Below are 16,398 nucleotides of genomic sequence, written 5' to 3' on the forward strand. Positions count from 1 at the left end.
GAATTGGCGCATCTAATAGATGCGCCTTTTCTGTGGCGGCTGCTATTTTAGGCTGGGGAGGACAATATCCATGGCCCATTACCAACCTGAGAATACCAGCCCCCAGCTGTCTACTTTAGCGTGGCTGGTTGTCAAAATTAGGGGAGGGACCCAAGCGACATTTAAAAAAAATATATATATATTTTTTTTTTAAATACTTAACGATTATGATAACGACACACTGCTCAAATTCTGACTGTGTCATCTAACTGTGATCCGATTCTCTTGCATGAGAGAATAATAGCACAGGTGCGGAGAGGATGGAGAACTTAATTTCTCCATCTTCTGTCTTGTCTCTATGAATGAATATTGCACTGAACTCGGATATCATCTGAGTGCAGTTCAATGTTTCACGCACAGCCATAGACTTGTATGGATGCACGTGATCCGAACATTTGAGCCACACTAGGCATGCTGCGATTGTTTTCTCATGTTGAATCAGCATGAGAAAATAATTGCAGATCTGCACTGCCCAATAGTCAGTGATATACAGCCAATGGGGGCAGGTCATGTGGCCGCTATGGTGCCCGATGCAAGAGCGTGCCCCACTGGTTGTCATCACATATTCAACTGTAACTAAATGGTAAAAGAGGTAGTGTCAGCTTACTCTCCTTCTCTCATCATTCCCACTCAGCATTTGACGCCTAATTGCAGCGGGCGCGATGATGTCACTACATCGCGCCCGCTGTCCTCAGATGTTCGGCGCATCAGAACACTCGCTGCAGAGACCCGAGTAGTGGGGTTGAGGAGCAGAGGTAAGAATTGTATTTTTTTTAATCAGTGAGTACACTGTGGTGCAATAATACTGTACGGAGCAATATGGGGAGGGAATTCTACTATATGGAGGACTTCTGGATGAATAATACTGTATGGAGAACTTTGGGGAGTGCATTATACTATAAGAAGGACTGTGGGGGTGCATTATATTATAAGGAGGACTATGAGGGTGCATTATACTGTCTGGAGAACTATGGGATGAATTATAATTTAATGGGAGTGCATCATACTATATAATTGTCTAAGGGTCACTTCCGTCTTTCTGTCTGTGTCTGTCACGGATATTAATTGGTCGTGGCCTCTGTCTGTCATGGAATCCAAGTCACTGATTGGTTGTGGCAAAACGCCCACGACCAATCAGCGACGCGCACAGTCCGGAAGAAAATGGCCGCTCCTTACTCCCCGCACTCAATGCCCGGCGCCCGCATACACTCCTCCAGTCACCGCTCACACAGGGTTAATGCCGGCGGTAACGGACCGCGTTATACAGCGGGTAACGCACTACGTTACCGCCGCTATTAACCCTGTGTGACCAAGTTTTTACTATTGACGCAGCCTATGCAGCGTCAATAGTAAAAACATCTAATGTTAAAAATAATAAAAAAGTAAAAAATCATTATATACTCACCTTCCGCCGCCTTTTCCCCTCCTCGCGATGCTCCGGCCGGTCCATGCAAGCGGCAGGTTCCGGTCCCAAGGATGGTCTGACAGAAGGACCTTCCATGACATCACGGTCATGTGACAGCGACGTGATCACAGGCCCTGCGAGAAGGACCTTCCATGACGTCGCTGTCACATGACCGTGACGTCATGGAAGGTCCTTCTGGCATACCATCCTGGGACCGGAAGCTGCCGCCCGCGGCCGTTACGGTCATGTGACCGCGACGTGATCACAGGTCCTGCGCGAGAAGGACCTGCCATGACGTCACGGTCATGTGACCGCGACGTCATCATACCCTGGAACTGGAATCTGACGCCTGCACCGCGCACAAGGCCAGGACTTCAACGGGCCTTTGGAGGGTGAGTATATGTTTATTTTTTATTTTAACTCTGTATACTATGTGGCTCTGTGCTGTATACTCCGTCGCTGGGCAATATACTACGTACGTGACTGGGCGATATACTACGTGGGGTGTGCAATATACTACGTGGCTGGGCAATATACTACGTGGGCTGGGCAATATACTACGTGGGCTGGGCAATATACTACGTGGATGGGCAATATACTACGTGGGCTGTGCTGTATACTACGTGGCTGGGCAATATACTACATGGGCTGTGCTGTATACTATGAGGGCTGTGCTGTATACTACGTGGCTGGGCAATATACTATGTGGGCTGTGCTGTATACTACGTGGCTGGGCAATATACTACGTGGCTGGGCAATATACTACGTGGACATGTATATTCTAGAATACCCGATGCGTTAGAATCGGGCCACCATCTAGTACTATATAAAGACCTTTGGGAGTGCATTATATTATATGGAGGATGATAGGGTGCAGTATATTATAAGGAGGACTATGGGGGGTGCATTATACTATAGGATAATGGGGGTTCATTATACTGTATGGAGGACTATGGGGTACATCATACTATATGTACTATATGGAAGACTATGGGGTGTGCATTATATGATATGGAGAACTATGGGGCTGCATTATACTATATGAAACACTATGGGGAGTACATTATACTATATAGAGGACTATGGGGGTGCATTATGCAATATAGAGGGCTGGGGTTTATTATACTGTATGGAAGTCTGAGGAGCGTATTATACTATATGAAGAATTATGAGGTGCACTATGCTATATATAGATCTATGGGGAGCCAATTATACTATATGGAGGACTATTGGGAGTGCATTATACTATATGAACAATTATGGGGAGTTGTTGTGAAATTGGATTTTGGGCTCCCCCGGTGGCCACTGGTGGAATTGAACTGGTGTGCATCATCCCCTCTGTTCACCTGTTTCCATCAGGATGTGGGAGTCGCTATTTAACCTTGCTCCTCTGTCACTTCCATGCCGGTCAACATTGTAATCAGAAGCCTTTCTGTGCATGTTCCTGCTGCTAGACAACTCCCAGCTAAGTTGGACTTTAGTCCTCGTTTGTTTTTGCATTTTGTTCCAGTTCACAGCTGTAGTTTCGTTTCTGTGTCTGGAAAGCTCTTGTGATCTGAAATTGCCACTCTGATGTTATGAGTTAATACTAGAGTCTTAAGGTAATTTCAGGATGGTATTTTGATAGGGTTTTCAGCTGACCATGAAAGTGCCCTTTCTGTCTTCCTGCTATCTAGTAAGCGGACCTCAATTTTGCTAAACCTATTTTCATACTACGTTTGTCATTTCATCTAAAATCACCGCCAATATATGTGGGGGCCTCTGTCTGCCTATCGGGGAAATTTCTCTAGAGGTGAGCCAGGACTATATTTTCCTCTGCCAGGATTAGTTAGTCCTCCGGCCGGCGCTGGGCGTCTAGGGATAAAAAACGTAGGCAACGCTACCCGGCTACTGTTAGTTGTGCGGCAGGTTTAGTTCATGGTCAGTTTAGTTTCCATCCTTCCAAGAGCTAGTACTTATGTTTGCTGGGCTATGTTCTCTTGCCATTGAGAACCATAACAGTTTGACCGGCCAAAAAGGGGTTAAATTAATTGACAGAGAAAGGAGAGAAAAGAGAAGTCTGCTGAAGATTTTTTTTTTATTTTTCCCTTCCCTTCAGTTCTGAGTGTGCTTGTAATTGAATCTCGTTGCAAGTCTGCCTATATTGCAGCCTTTCTCTCTCTCTCTCTCCTTCTAATCCTGGAATGGCTCTGTGTTCACCTGTTTAAAATGGATATTCAGAGTTTAGCTGCAGGTTTGAATAATCTCACCACGAAAGTTCAAAATTTACAAGATTTTGTTGTTCATGTTCCTATATCTGAACCTAGAATTCCTTTGCCTGAATTTTTCTCGGGGAATAGATCTTGCTTTCAAAATTTCAAAAATAATTGCAAGTTGTTTTTGTCCCTGAAATCTCGCTCTGCTGGAGATCCTGCTCAGCAGGTCAGGATTGTGATTTCCTTGCTCCGGGGCGACCCTCAGGATTGGGCTTTTGCATTGGCTCCAGGGGATCCTGCGTTGCTCAATGTGGATGCGTTTTTTCTGGCCTTGGGGTTGCTTTATGAGGAACCTCAGTTAGAGCTTCAGGCGGAAAAGGCCTTGATGTCCCTATCTCAGGGGCAAGACGAAGCTGAAATATACTGCCAGAAATTCCGTAAATGGGCTGTGCTTACTCAGTGGAATGAGTGCGCCCTGGCGGCGAATTTCAGAGAGGGTCGCTCTGATGCCATTAAGGATGTTATGGTGGGGTTCCCTGTGCCTGCGGGTCTGAATGAGTCCATGACAATGGCTATCCAGATCGATAGGCGTCTGCGGGAGCGCAAACCTGTGCACCATTTGGCGGTGTCTACTGAGAAGACGCCAGAGAATATGCAATGTGATAGAATTCTGTCCAGAAGTGAACGGCAGAATTTAAGACGAAAAAATGGGTTGTGCTTATATTGCGGTGATTCAACTCATGTTATATCAGCATGCTCTAAGCGTACTAAGAAGCTTGATAAGTCTGTTTCAATTGGCACTTTACAGTCTAAGTTTATTCTATCTGTGACCCTGATTTGTTCTTTATCATCTATTACCGCGGATGCCTATGTCGACTCTGGCGCCGCTTTGAGTCTTATGGATTGGTCCTTTGCCAAACGCTGTGGGTATGATTTGGAGCCTCTTGAAACTCCTATACCCCTGAAGGGGATTGACTCCACCCCATTGGCTAGTAATAAACCACAATACTGGACACAAGTAACTATGCGGATTAATCCGGATCATCAGGAGATTATTCGCTTTCTTGTGCTGTATAACCTACATGATGTGTTGGTGCTTGGATTGCCATGGCTGCAATCTCATAACCCAGTCCTTGACTGGAAAGCTATGTCTGTGTTAAGCTGGGGATGTAAGGGGACGCATGGGGACGTACCTGTGGTTTCCATTTCATCATCTATTCCCTCTGAGATTCCTGAATTCTTGACTGAATATCGTGACGTTTTTGAAGAACCTAAGCTTGGTTCATTACCTCCGCACCGGGAGTGCGATTGTGCCATAGATTTGATTCCGGGTAGTAAATACCCTAAGGGTCGTTTATTTAATCTGTCTGTGCCTGAACATGCTGCTATGCGAGAATATATAAAGGAGTCCTTGGAAAAGGGACATATTCGTCCTTCGTCATCTCCCTTAGGAGCCGGTTTTTTCTTTGTGGCTAAGAAAGATGGCTCTTTAAGACCGTGTATTGATTATCGGCTTTTGAATAAAATCACGGTTAAATATCAATATCCGTTGCCACTGCTGACTGATTTGTTTGCTCGCATAAAGGGGGCCAAGTGGTTCTCTAAGATAGATCTCCGTGGGGCGTATAATTTGGTGCGAATTAAGCAGGGGGATGAGTGGAAAACCGCATTTAATACGCCCGAGGGCCACTTTGAGTATTTGGTGATGCCTTTTGGTCTTTCAAATGCCCCTTCAGTCTTTCAGTCCTTTATGCATGACATTTTCCGTGATTATTTGGATAAATTTATGATTGTGTATCTGGATGATATTTTGATTTTTTCGGATGACTGGGACTCTCATGTCCAGCAGGTCAGGAGGGTTTTTCAGGTTTTGCGGTCTAATTCCTTGTGTGTGAAGGGTTCTAAGTGCGTTTTTGGGGTACAAAAGATTTCCTTTTTGGGATATATTTTTTCCCCCTCTTCCATCGAGATGGATCCTGTCAAGGTTCAGGCTATTTGTGATTGGACGCAACCCTCTTCTCTTAAGAGTCTTCAGAAATTTTTGGGCTTTGCTAACTTTTATCGTCGATTTATTGCTGGTTTTTCTGATGTTGTTAAACCATTGACTGATTTGACTAAGAAGGGTGCTGATGTTGCTGATTGGTCCCCTGCTGCTGTGGAGGCCTTTCGGGAGCTTAAGCGCCGCTTTTCTTCCGCCCCTGTGTTGCGTCAGCCTGATGTTGCTCTTCCTTTTCAGGTTGAGGTCGACGCTTCTGAAATCGGAGCTGGGGCAGTTTTGTCGCAGAGAAGTTCCGATTGTTCCGTGATGAGACCTTGTGCCTTTTTCTCGCGTAAATTTTCGCCCGCCGAGCGGAATTATGATGTTGGGAATCGGGAGCTTTTGGCCATGAAGTGGGCTTTTGAGGAGTGGCGTCATTGGCTTGAGGGGGCTAGACATCAGGTGGTGGTATTGACTGACCACAAAAATCTAATTTATCTTGAGTCCGCCAGACGCCTGAATCCTAGACAGGCGCGCTGGTCGTTGTTTTTCTCTCGGTTTAATTTTGTGGTGTCCTACCTGCCGGGTTCTAAGAATGTTAAGGCGGATGCCCTTTCTAGGAGTTTTGAGCCTGACTCCCCTGGTAACTCTGAACCTACAGGTATCCTTAAGGATGGAGTGATATTGTCTGCCGTTTCTCCAGACCTGCGGCGGGCCTTGCAGGAGTTTCAGGCGGATAGACCTGATCGTTGCCCACCTGGTAGACTGTTTGTTCCTGATGATTGGACCAGTAAAGTCATTTCTGAGGTTCATTCTTCTGCGTTGACAGGTCATCCTGGAATCTTTGGTACCAGGGATTTGGTGGCAAGGTCCTTCTGGTGGCCTTCCCTGTCTCGAGATGTGCGAGGCTTTGTGCAGTCTTGTGACGTTTGTGCTCGGGCCAAGCCTTGTTGTTCTCGGGCTAGTGGATTGTTGTTGCCCTTGCCTATCCCGAAGAGGCCCTGGACGCACATCTCTATGGATTTTATTTCGGATCTTCCTGTTTCTCAGAAGATGTCTGTCATCTGGGTGGTGTGTGACCGTTTCTCTAAGATGGTCCATTTGGTTCCCCTGCCTAAGTTGCCTTCTTCTTCCGAGTTGGTTCCTCTGTTTTTTCAAAATGTGGTCCGTTTGCATGGTATTCCGGAGAATATCGTTTCTGACAGAGGAACCCAATTCGTGTCTAGATTTTGGCGAGCATTCTGTGCTAGGATGGGCATAGATTTGTCTTTCTCATCTGCTTTCCATCCTCAGACTAATGGCCAGACCGAGCGGACGAATCAGACCTTGGAGACATATTTGAGGTGTTTTGTGTCTGCAGATCAGGATGATTGGGTTGCTTTTTTGCCTTTAGCGGAGTTTGCCCTCAATAATCGGGCCAGCTCTGCCACCTTGGTGTCTCCTTTTTTCTGTAATTCGGGGTTTCATCCTCGATTTTCCTCCGGTCAAGTGGAATCTTCGGATTGTCCTGGAGTGGATGCTGTGGTGGAGAGGTTGCATCAGATTTGGGGGCAGGTAGTGGACAATTTGAAGTTGTCCCAGGAGAAGACTCAGCTTTTTGCCAACCGCCGGCGTCGGGTTGGTCCTCGGCTTTGTGTTGGGGACTTGGTGTGGTTGTCTTCTCGTTTTGTCCCTATGAGGGTTTCTTCTCCTAAGTTTAAGCCTCGGTTCATCGGCCCGTACAAGATATTGGAGATTCTTAACCCTGTGTCCTTCCGTTTGGACCTCCCTGCATCTTTTTCTATTCATAATGTTTTTCATCGGTCATTGTTGCGCAGGTATGAGGTACCGGTTGTGCCTTCCGTTGAGCCTCCTGCTCCGGTGTTGGTTGAGGGAGAGTTGGAGTACGTTGTGGAAAAAATCTTGGACTCCCGTGTTTCCAGACGGAAACTCCAGTATCTGGTCAAATGGAAGGGATACGGTCAGGAGGATAATTCTTGGGTGACTGCCTCTGATGTTCATGCCTCCGATCTGGTCCGTGCCTTTCATAGGGCTCATCCTGATCGCCCTGGTGGTTCTGGTGAGGGTTCGGTGCCCCCTCCTTGAGGGGGGGGTACTGTTGTGAAATTGGATTTTGGGCTCCCCCGGTGGCCACTGGTGGAATTGAACTGGTGTGCATCATCCCCTCTGTTCACCTGTTTCCATCAGGATGTGGGAGTCGCTATTTAACCTTGCTCCTCTGTCACTTCCATGCCGGTCAACATTGTAATCAGAAGCCTTTCTGTGCATGTTCCTGCTGCTAGACAACTCCCAGCTAAGTTGGACTTTAGTCCTCGTTTGTTTTTGCATTTTGTTCCAGTTCACAGCTGTAGTTTCGTTTCTGTGTCTGGAAAGCTCTTGTGATCTGAAATTGCCACTCTGATGTTATGAGTTAATACTAGAGTCTTAAGGTAATTTCAGGATGGTATTTTGATAGGGTTTTCAGCTGACCATGAAAGTGCCCTTTCTGTCTTCCTGCTATCTAGTAAGCGGACCTCAATTTTGCTAAACCTATTTTCATACTACGTTTGTCATTTCATCTAAAATCACCGCCAATATATGTGGGGGCCTCTGTCTGCCTATCGGGGAAATTTCTCTAGAGGTGAGCCAGGACTATATTTTCCTCTGCCAGGATTAGTTAGTCCTCCGGCCGGCGCTGGGCGTCTAGGGATAAAAAACGTAGGCAACGCTACCCGGCTACTGTTAGTTGTGCGGCAGGTTTAGTTCATGGTCAGTTTAGTTTCCATCCTTCCAAGAGCTAGTACTTATGTTTGCTGGGCTATGTTCTCTTGCCATTGAGAACCATAACAGGGAGTGCATTATACTATATGAAAGACTATGGGGAGTGCATTGTACTATATGGAGAACTATGAGGAGTGCATTATACTATATGGAGAACTATGAGGTGCACTATGCTATATAGAGACCTATGTGGAGTTCAATGTATTATATGGAGAACTATTTGGAGTGCATTATACTGTATGGAGGACTATTTGGAGTGCATTATAATATATGGAGAACTATGAGGTGCACTATGCTATATAGAGACCTATGGGGAGTTCATTGTACTATATGGAGAACTATTTGGAGTGCATTATACTGTATGAAGGACTATGGGGCCCATTATACCATATGGAGGGCTATGTTGGGGCTATTATATTATTTGTAAGGCTATGTGGGGGCCATTATAATATTTGGAGGGCTATGTGAGAGCCTTTATACCATATGGAGGGCTCTGTGTGGGCCATTATAATGTGTGCAAGAAACTATACAGTGTGATGGTTTGTGTGGCATCCATCATGCTGTGTAGGGGCCATTAAACGGTCTGGATTGCTGGTAAGTGCCATTGTACAGTGTGATGAGGTGTTGGTTGCATTGAGGGCTGTGTGGGGTCTCATACAGTGTTTGGATCACCAGACTTGAGTGGAGGTGGGGCACAGCAGGGTCATCATGCTGTGCGTGTGGAAAATACTGTGGAGGAATTCACTGTAGGGGAATCTTACTCCGTTTCAGGACCACTTTTGCTGGCATCATACTTTATAGGTACAATGAAAGGGATATCTAGGGCTTCCATAAGAGGAAAATTACCTTGTAAGGACTGTGAAGTTGTGAGATATGCTCTTCAGTGACTCTGCCAAATATTCATTATTTATTTTGTTGGGTGGGGGGCAATTAAAACTTCTGCTATGGGGCCCCATGATTTCTATGTACACTATTGCCCATGGTACATTGAGCCGAGTGATATCTGATAAAACATCGCATAGCACTTGACCGTGTTATACGCCAGTGTGAGTGAGTCCTATGTGTAAGAACAGATGCATGAAAATACAGATAAGCATGTGGACATGCTGTGCAGATATCAAATGGGGGACTTACTAGAGTTGTCCATATTGCTTAGATTGTTTTAGGCCAAATCATCGCGGATAGTTATTTCTCCGGACTCCCCATATATATGTATACTTGGCCATGCATGCATGTGTTTTTTTTAATAGGGAGAGTGGAATAAGCAGCTGCCAGCATTTATTTCCTGGGGATATAAAAGGATTGGGTGACATAATTCAACACGTCTGATCCTTCTCTCCTTAAGTCCCCTATACACATTACATAGCTATAGGCTGAACGATCATTGGACTGACGGCCATCTCTCCCGACTCCCCCATACACCGAAATGCTTGGCTCGGCTCTTTGAGCAATCTTCTACCAGACTGTTCTGGCGGCAGCTCATCTCCAAGGAAAACAAAAAGGATCAGCAGCAAAAATTAGCAGGCCAGTTCCTTCTCTTCCCCATCATCTGTAGGGTGAAGAGTCACAAGTCCGATCCTGCCAAAATTGGTGGGTTTTAACCAGATTTAATCTAATGTGTATGGCGGCTTTAAGACCTCGCCTGATTGGGGAAAATCGAGAAACCTCCTAACGCCACAGATGGTCAGCAGGTCCTGCTGAAATCGGCAGGTTGGTCTGACATTAAAGAATTATTCCCAATATTGTAAGTAATCACCTAAACATGAGATAGATGATAACTTGCTACTTAATGGGGGTCCAAGTACAGCGCTAGGCTATCACTGGCAGCACCATGGACAATGATTGGTGCAATGGCATGCATGTTCCTTTGAGTATATATGGGCCCCATTTTCAGAATCATGGAGGTCCCAGTGGTCAGACCCCCAACTATAAGTTATCACCTATTCTGGACATGTTGGAAATAACCCTTTCATCTAATGTATAAGGGACCTTAGAGCATCCATCTGTACAGAGTTCTCGATCTGAGCGCTTGGTCAGATTCGCTGTACTAGAGTACTATCTATAGGATGATCTTTAGGTCGCCACACGTTAGAATTGGCATTTAAGATTTTAAAACATGGGGTAAGTCCAAATTACCAGCAAACCGTCTATGGAACATTTTCTTACATTTAGACACTGATGGTTTTCTTTCTGCAGGGATCATGAAGCATGACGCATATTCATCCTTACTCACAGTCATATTCTCAGTCTTAAGTCAAAGACACATTTAAAATGCAGATAATGGGATTAAAAACACTTACTCCCCCCGGCGAACTGCAGCTGTCGGATCCTGGCGCTGAATCATATGACCCCAGAGTCGCTATCTGGACAGGAATGATAAAAAGCAGATTTTTATTTCCTTCTGGTCGATATAGCAATAGTTCTGACACAGTAAAACAACATTGATGCAAAATCAAAAATTAAAGCGTAAATTAAACTTTCAGTTATTTTTATAGAATTTTGTTCAATATTCTTAAAAGCCTAACCTAAACCTTCTTTTTTCTTTTTTATGATTTTGTGCAACAGGAAAAGTTCTTAAACTTTGCAAATCATTATTAGGGTATGTGTCCACGTTCAGGATTGCATCAGGATTTGGTCAGGATTTTTCATCAGTATTTGTAAGCCAAAACCAGGAGTGGAACAATTAGAGGAAAAGTATAATAGAAACATATGCACCACTTCTGCATTTATCACCCACTCCTGGTTTTGGCTTACAAATATTGATGAAAAATCCTGACCAAATCCTGATGCAATCCTGAACGTGGACACATACCCTTAGAGAATTTGTTTTCACTTCTGTAAAAATTAAAAAACTACTTTCCTGCCTTCAGCTACGTTGATATCAAAATACACTGATATGGAGTACAGATGATGGCAGTGATGGGTCAGCTCCTGAGTTAGTGACACAGGTGCTGAGCTGACCCATCACTGCCATCATCTGTACTCCTGATGAGTACTTTTTAATATCAGTACAGCGAAAGGCAGGTAATTTGATTGGGGAAACGTAGAGGTTTGGAAGCCACTTCCATGAAATTTTTTTTTTCCAGGAACGAAGACAATAAATAAAGTGCTTTGCAAAGTTTAATAACTTTCCATGCTGGACAAAATTCTAAAACAAAAAAAAAAAAGATTAACTACTTTTTAAGAATGTGAGAGACTAACATTGGTAACTGTGAACAATTTCATTTTTCACCGCTGCTATTTTAAACTTGGTGATAATTACCGGCGAGTCTGGACAATGCTCCTCTTCACGGGAGAACGAACTGTTATATGCTCGGAAAGTTTCACTGTTTTGTTTGTGCTTTTCAATTGTTGCTTGAATAACCTTGAAATAGCAAATTAAAAAGTAAGTACAGAAGTTTAGCACATGATCAGGGTGTGAAGCCACTCGACAAATAGAACATATTACCCAGATATAAAACCTGGAAACACTTGAAAATAAAATAACCTGGTCTCTATTGTTTTTCTTTCGCACTAATTTGAATACATTACTGTGTATTTTATTTTGATTATTGTTGCTTTTTTAGTGTATTTTTTAGACATTTTACAGAATACTAACGTGTGAATATACTTTCAAGTAACTTTTTAAAATAAGCGGTCTTGTGTGTACATGCAGAATAACACTTTTTCTTGCCATTAAATGACTTGTATCCTGCATTTTAGCAGTTTTCCGCTCTGCGGGATTTACCTTTTAATTTGCAATTGACTCTTAGCTGGTGGATGAAGACCAGCTGATATGATGTCTCCCATGCATAGCACATAATAATCAGAAATTGTGCTCTTCATTCCTTAGTTAGTACACAAGGATCAGCAAAATGGAGAGCATTATACAACAATACTGATCTGTGTAGACGTGAATCCAGCTCCGCGGTGAGGTAAAAGACTTGTTAGAAAGCTCAGCACAATTTTTCTGTGCTTCTGTCTGCTCTGCTCATCAATCCTCATCCCCTTCCCTTTAATAGTAATATTGGCATCTGTAACCTGTCACCTCACTGTGCTGTCCGTTCATCTGATCTTGAGCAAGATAGAGTCGAGTTGTGGTTGTTTTTTTTGTTGTTTTTTTTTTTTTTTTTAGAGTGGATGGTAAGTTCAGTAGGTAAGGAGAAGGGAAGAAGTGGCTTATATCTGATCAGATATATTACAAATTTTTTTTAACTTATATTTACCTGTACTATTAATTTATGTAAACGTTCTTGAAAGTACAGTTCCCATTTAAAAGTTTTACAAAGAAATTCCCAGTCTTATTTTTTTTTTTAAAAATTGAAAACTAATGCAATTATTAGGTTGGTGTCACAAAGCCGACCCTCACAGGCTGAGTACAGACCACAATGTCCAGACCAGCTGTGGATTGCTTGATCTGAACTTTAAAACCTCATATCTGTCTAGTTTGAGCCAGGAGATCCATGAGCGGTCCGGACATTGTGGCCTGTGTTCAGACTGTGAATGCTGTGCTTGTAACACTGGCCTTAAGATGGATTCACACATCTATGTTGCAGTCTGAGTATGGACCTTAATGCACGAAACTGACCCGAACTTGACAGCCTCATATATACCTGTTGAGTTTAGGTCAGGAGGCCAGCGGCTGGTCCATGAATCACAGCCCGTGACACACAGGTGTCTGAATTCAGCCTTACTCCTATCAGCGTACAAATAATTTTGGCCAATATTGCAAAAAATTAAGCCGAAAAATCTAAAATCATATTTATACATTTAATGACGACTATAAGAAAACTCTTTAACTACATACCTGGATCCATTCTTTTTTCTCCTCTTCCGTCCTAAAAGAAAAAAAACAGAAAGAAAGGCCCTAATAATAAAAAATTTTTATATCATGAAAAATACAACTCGACCCAACACAATGAGTGAAATTTTGAAAAACAGGAGCAGCAGGTAAATGCAATTATTCAGACTTCAGGTCACATCTTTCAGGGATTGGCTTCGATAATCCAAGTAGTAATCCGTCTGGTTCGGCCAGTGGTGGACACAGACAGAAATGGCCCCCTTACTTCTTGGGCCCCAGGTTGCACCAATGATATGTCCGCCCTTGGGGTCGACATAAACTACACTTTTTTTATTTTTCAGCATTCTAAATGCATCATACAAGTCAAGGAGAAGAAACCCAATTATTCTCACCTTGGTCGTTTTTTGTGGCGTATTTGGGAAATGAAATGTGAAGGCCAGTTCTATTTTTATGTTTTGTCTTTGTCGGGCAAAAATGTTTTACTGGGGTTTCTCCATGTTATATAATTTATGTAGATCATGTTATCAGATACAAACTTCATATTATACATTCTTGTTGTAGGAGTTCTATAGTCGGCTACTTCTCCACAAACTTTGAGAAACAGATTGGAAACTCATCCGACATGGCTGTTCTCCGCCGATCATTGCACACACTCATGCAAGATGCACTTTTACAACAGATAATACCTGGCTTGTAGCTCCAGTGATCGCTTCTTCCCGGTTATCAGGAATGTATGGGATGCGTTTGGTTTCACAATTTCCTGAACCTGACAGACAAGAAAAGTTTAAGATTAAAACTTCTAGATCCTAGGGGAAAGTCAAGTTTTTGCTCGATTAAGTTTCTCAGGCAAATATGCTCAAAATATTGCATGTATACTAGATTATAGTCCGGCTCTTTTCTTTGGTTTTACTGAAATTTCTTGCACTTTGAACACACAGGGGCATGATTCCCTTTTCGGAGCAAAGCATTCCATCTGTATAGCCTCCCATGGACGGGTGTCTTAGCCTGACCCTGTCCTACTCTGCCCTTATTCACATTGAGGTTGTTTAACACAAGGTAAGGTTCTAACACTAGGGACAGGTTAGGACTGTCCCAATGGGTACACCTTGTCGTGGTGGGATAGCTTTTATGCCTTTTTAAATCAAAATACCATTACCTAAGTCCCCTATGTTATTTACATGTAGGGTATATGCTCATTTTATTTTTTTAGTTTTTTTTGGGGGGAGGGGTGTGAGCGGCTGTCTGTGAAACTGCCACAGTGCGAATGTGCTCTTACACTTTGCACGTATACCAGCTTATAGTTCGGCTCTTTTTTTGGTTTTGCCAAGGTTAAAACTTGGAATTAATAAGGGAATGTCAACTTTTTTCTCCATTAGTTTCTTAAGCAATTACGTTCCAAATATTGAACATTCTTTAACGGAACTTTATACTGATGTGAAACTCCTGAGCGATAAAGCTGTCAATCAAAAAACCTGCACATCATTGAGAGATGACAGCTGTTCGATGACTTGCTGCCACTTAATCTCAGATATATTATTACACTGCTTTAAATGAAAAATTCAGAATATGTGAGAAATAGCAGTCCAGTGCGTTCTAAGATATTTTTCCATGCATGGACACATAGCATTTTATTTGTAGCATGTTCTGAGCCTTCAACATAATTTGAAAATTATGTGCCAATGAACTTATTCTTTTTCTCTAAACCTGAGACTATATGTGTGTTGCAGTGTCCGTCACTACCGCCAGTATCTAGTGCCGCCCCGCTCCTGAGTGACGTCACCGCTCTGTAGACTTTCCAGATCACACTGCGCTCTCATTACCCAGAAGTGGTTTTTAAACTACAAGACTATGCAGTGTCATAAGTCCAACATTGAAAAATAGACTTCCGGCTCACACATAGAGTGATCCGAAGAGTCTGAAGAGCTGTGACGTCACTCAGAAGAAGTTAACGATGTCATGCTTCTTTTTCACCCCTTTCTCTCGCTTTGATGTAGGCTCCAGCGGTGAGCCCGCATCAAAGCTGGGACATGTCAGCTGTTTTGAACAGCTGACATGTGCCCGCAATAGGCATGGGCGGAATCGCGATCCACCTCCCGCTATTAACTAGTTAAACTGACAGCGGCATTTAACAAGCGCTTCCGGACGTCCGGCCGGAAATGCGCACACCGCTGACACCCGTCACGTGATCGGGGGTCAGCGATGCATCGGCATAACAACCAGGGGTCTCCTGCAGACCTCTATGGTTGTTGATGCCTGATTGCTGTGCGTGCCACCCTGTGGTCAGCGCTTATAGCAATGCAGTAATTCAGCTACATAGGGGCGATCTGAGCATCACCCCTATGTAGCAGAGCCGATCAGGCTATGCCAGCTTGTAGCCTCCTATGGAGGCTATTGAAGCATGGCAAAAGTTAAAAAAAATGCTTTTAAAAATATGAAAAAAAAACAAAAAAACATAAAAGTTCAAATCACCCTTCTTTTGCCCGATTCAAAATAAAACAATAAAAAAAAAACTACACATATTTGGTATCATCATGTTCAGAATTGCCAGATATATCAATAAAAAAAAAGGATTAACATGATCGCTAAACAGCGTAGCGAGAAAAAAGTAAAAACGCCAGAATTAAATTTTTTGCTCGCCGCAACATTGCATTTAAATGCAATAACGGGCGATCAAAAGAACGTATCTGGACCGAAATGGTATCATTAAAAATGTCAGCTTACCTCAGAAAAAATAAGCCCTCACCTGACACGAGATGATGAAAAATGGAGGCGCTATGGGTCACGGAAAACTGCAATTTTTTTTTTATTTTATTTTTTAGCAAAGTTTGGAATTTTTTTTCACCACTTAGATAAAAATTAACCTAGTCATGTTTGGTGTCTATGAACTTGTAATGACCTGGAGAATCATAATGGCAGGTCAGTTTTAGTATTTAGTGAGCCTAGCAAGAAAAGCCAAACAAAAAACAAGTGTGGGATTGCACTTTTGCAATTTCACCGCACTTGGAATTTATTTCCCGTTTTCTAGTACACGATATGGTAAAACCAATGGTGTCATTCAAAAGTACAACTCATCCCGCAAAAAATAAGCCCTCACATGGCCATAATGACGGAAAAATAAAAAAAGTTATGGCTCTGTTAAAGAGGGGAGCGAAAAACGAAAACGCCAAACCGAAAAAAATCTCCGGGGGAGGTTTGGACTGTGTCTGGTCCATTGCAACACCTTTATTCTTTTCTTTCCAGG

The 16,398-nt window shown here is 43.2% G+C and overlaps 1 protein-coding gene across 2 annotated transcripts in view; it reads right to left on the reverse strand.

The window, feature by feature from the left end:
• FGD3 (FYVE, RhoGEF and PH domain containing 3) overlaps positions 1-16,398 on the reverse strand; it is a 256,971-nt gene that overhangs the window by 31,900 nt on the left and 208,673 nt on the right. For both annotated transcript variants that reach the window (XM_077278182.1, XM_077278183.1), the window contains exons 12-15: positions 13,844-13,923; positions 13,164-13,194; positions 11,640-11,741; positions 10,678-10,740 (exon numbers count right to left, since the gene is read on the reverse strand). In XM_077278182.1, the coding sequence (XP_077134297.1) occupies positions 10,678-10,740; positions 11,640-11,741; positions 13,164-13,194; positions 13,844-13,923 (276 nt within the window). The remainder of the gene's footprint in view (positions 1-10,677; positions 10,741-11,639; positions 11,742-13,163; positions 13,195-13,843; positions 13,924-16,398) is intronic.

This window comes from Ranitomeya variabilis, chromosome 8 (genome assembly GCF_051348905.1).
Source record: "Ranitomeya variabilis isolate aRanVar5 chromosome 8, aRanVar5.hap1, whole genome shotgun sequence".
Taxonomy (NCBI): domain Eukaryota; kingdom Metazoa; phylum Chordata; class Amphibia; order Anura; family Dendrobatidae; genus Ranitomeya; species Ranitomeya variabilis.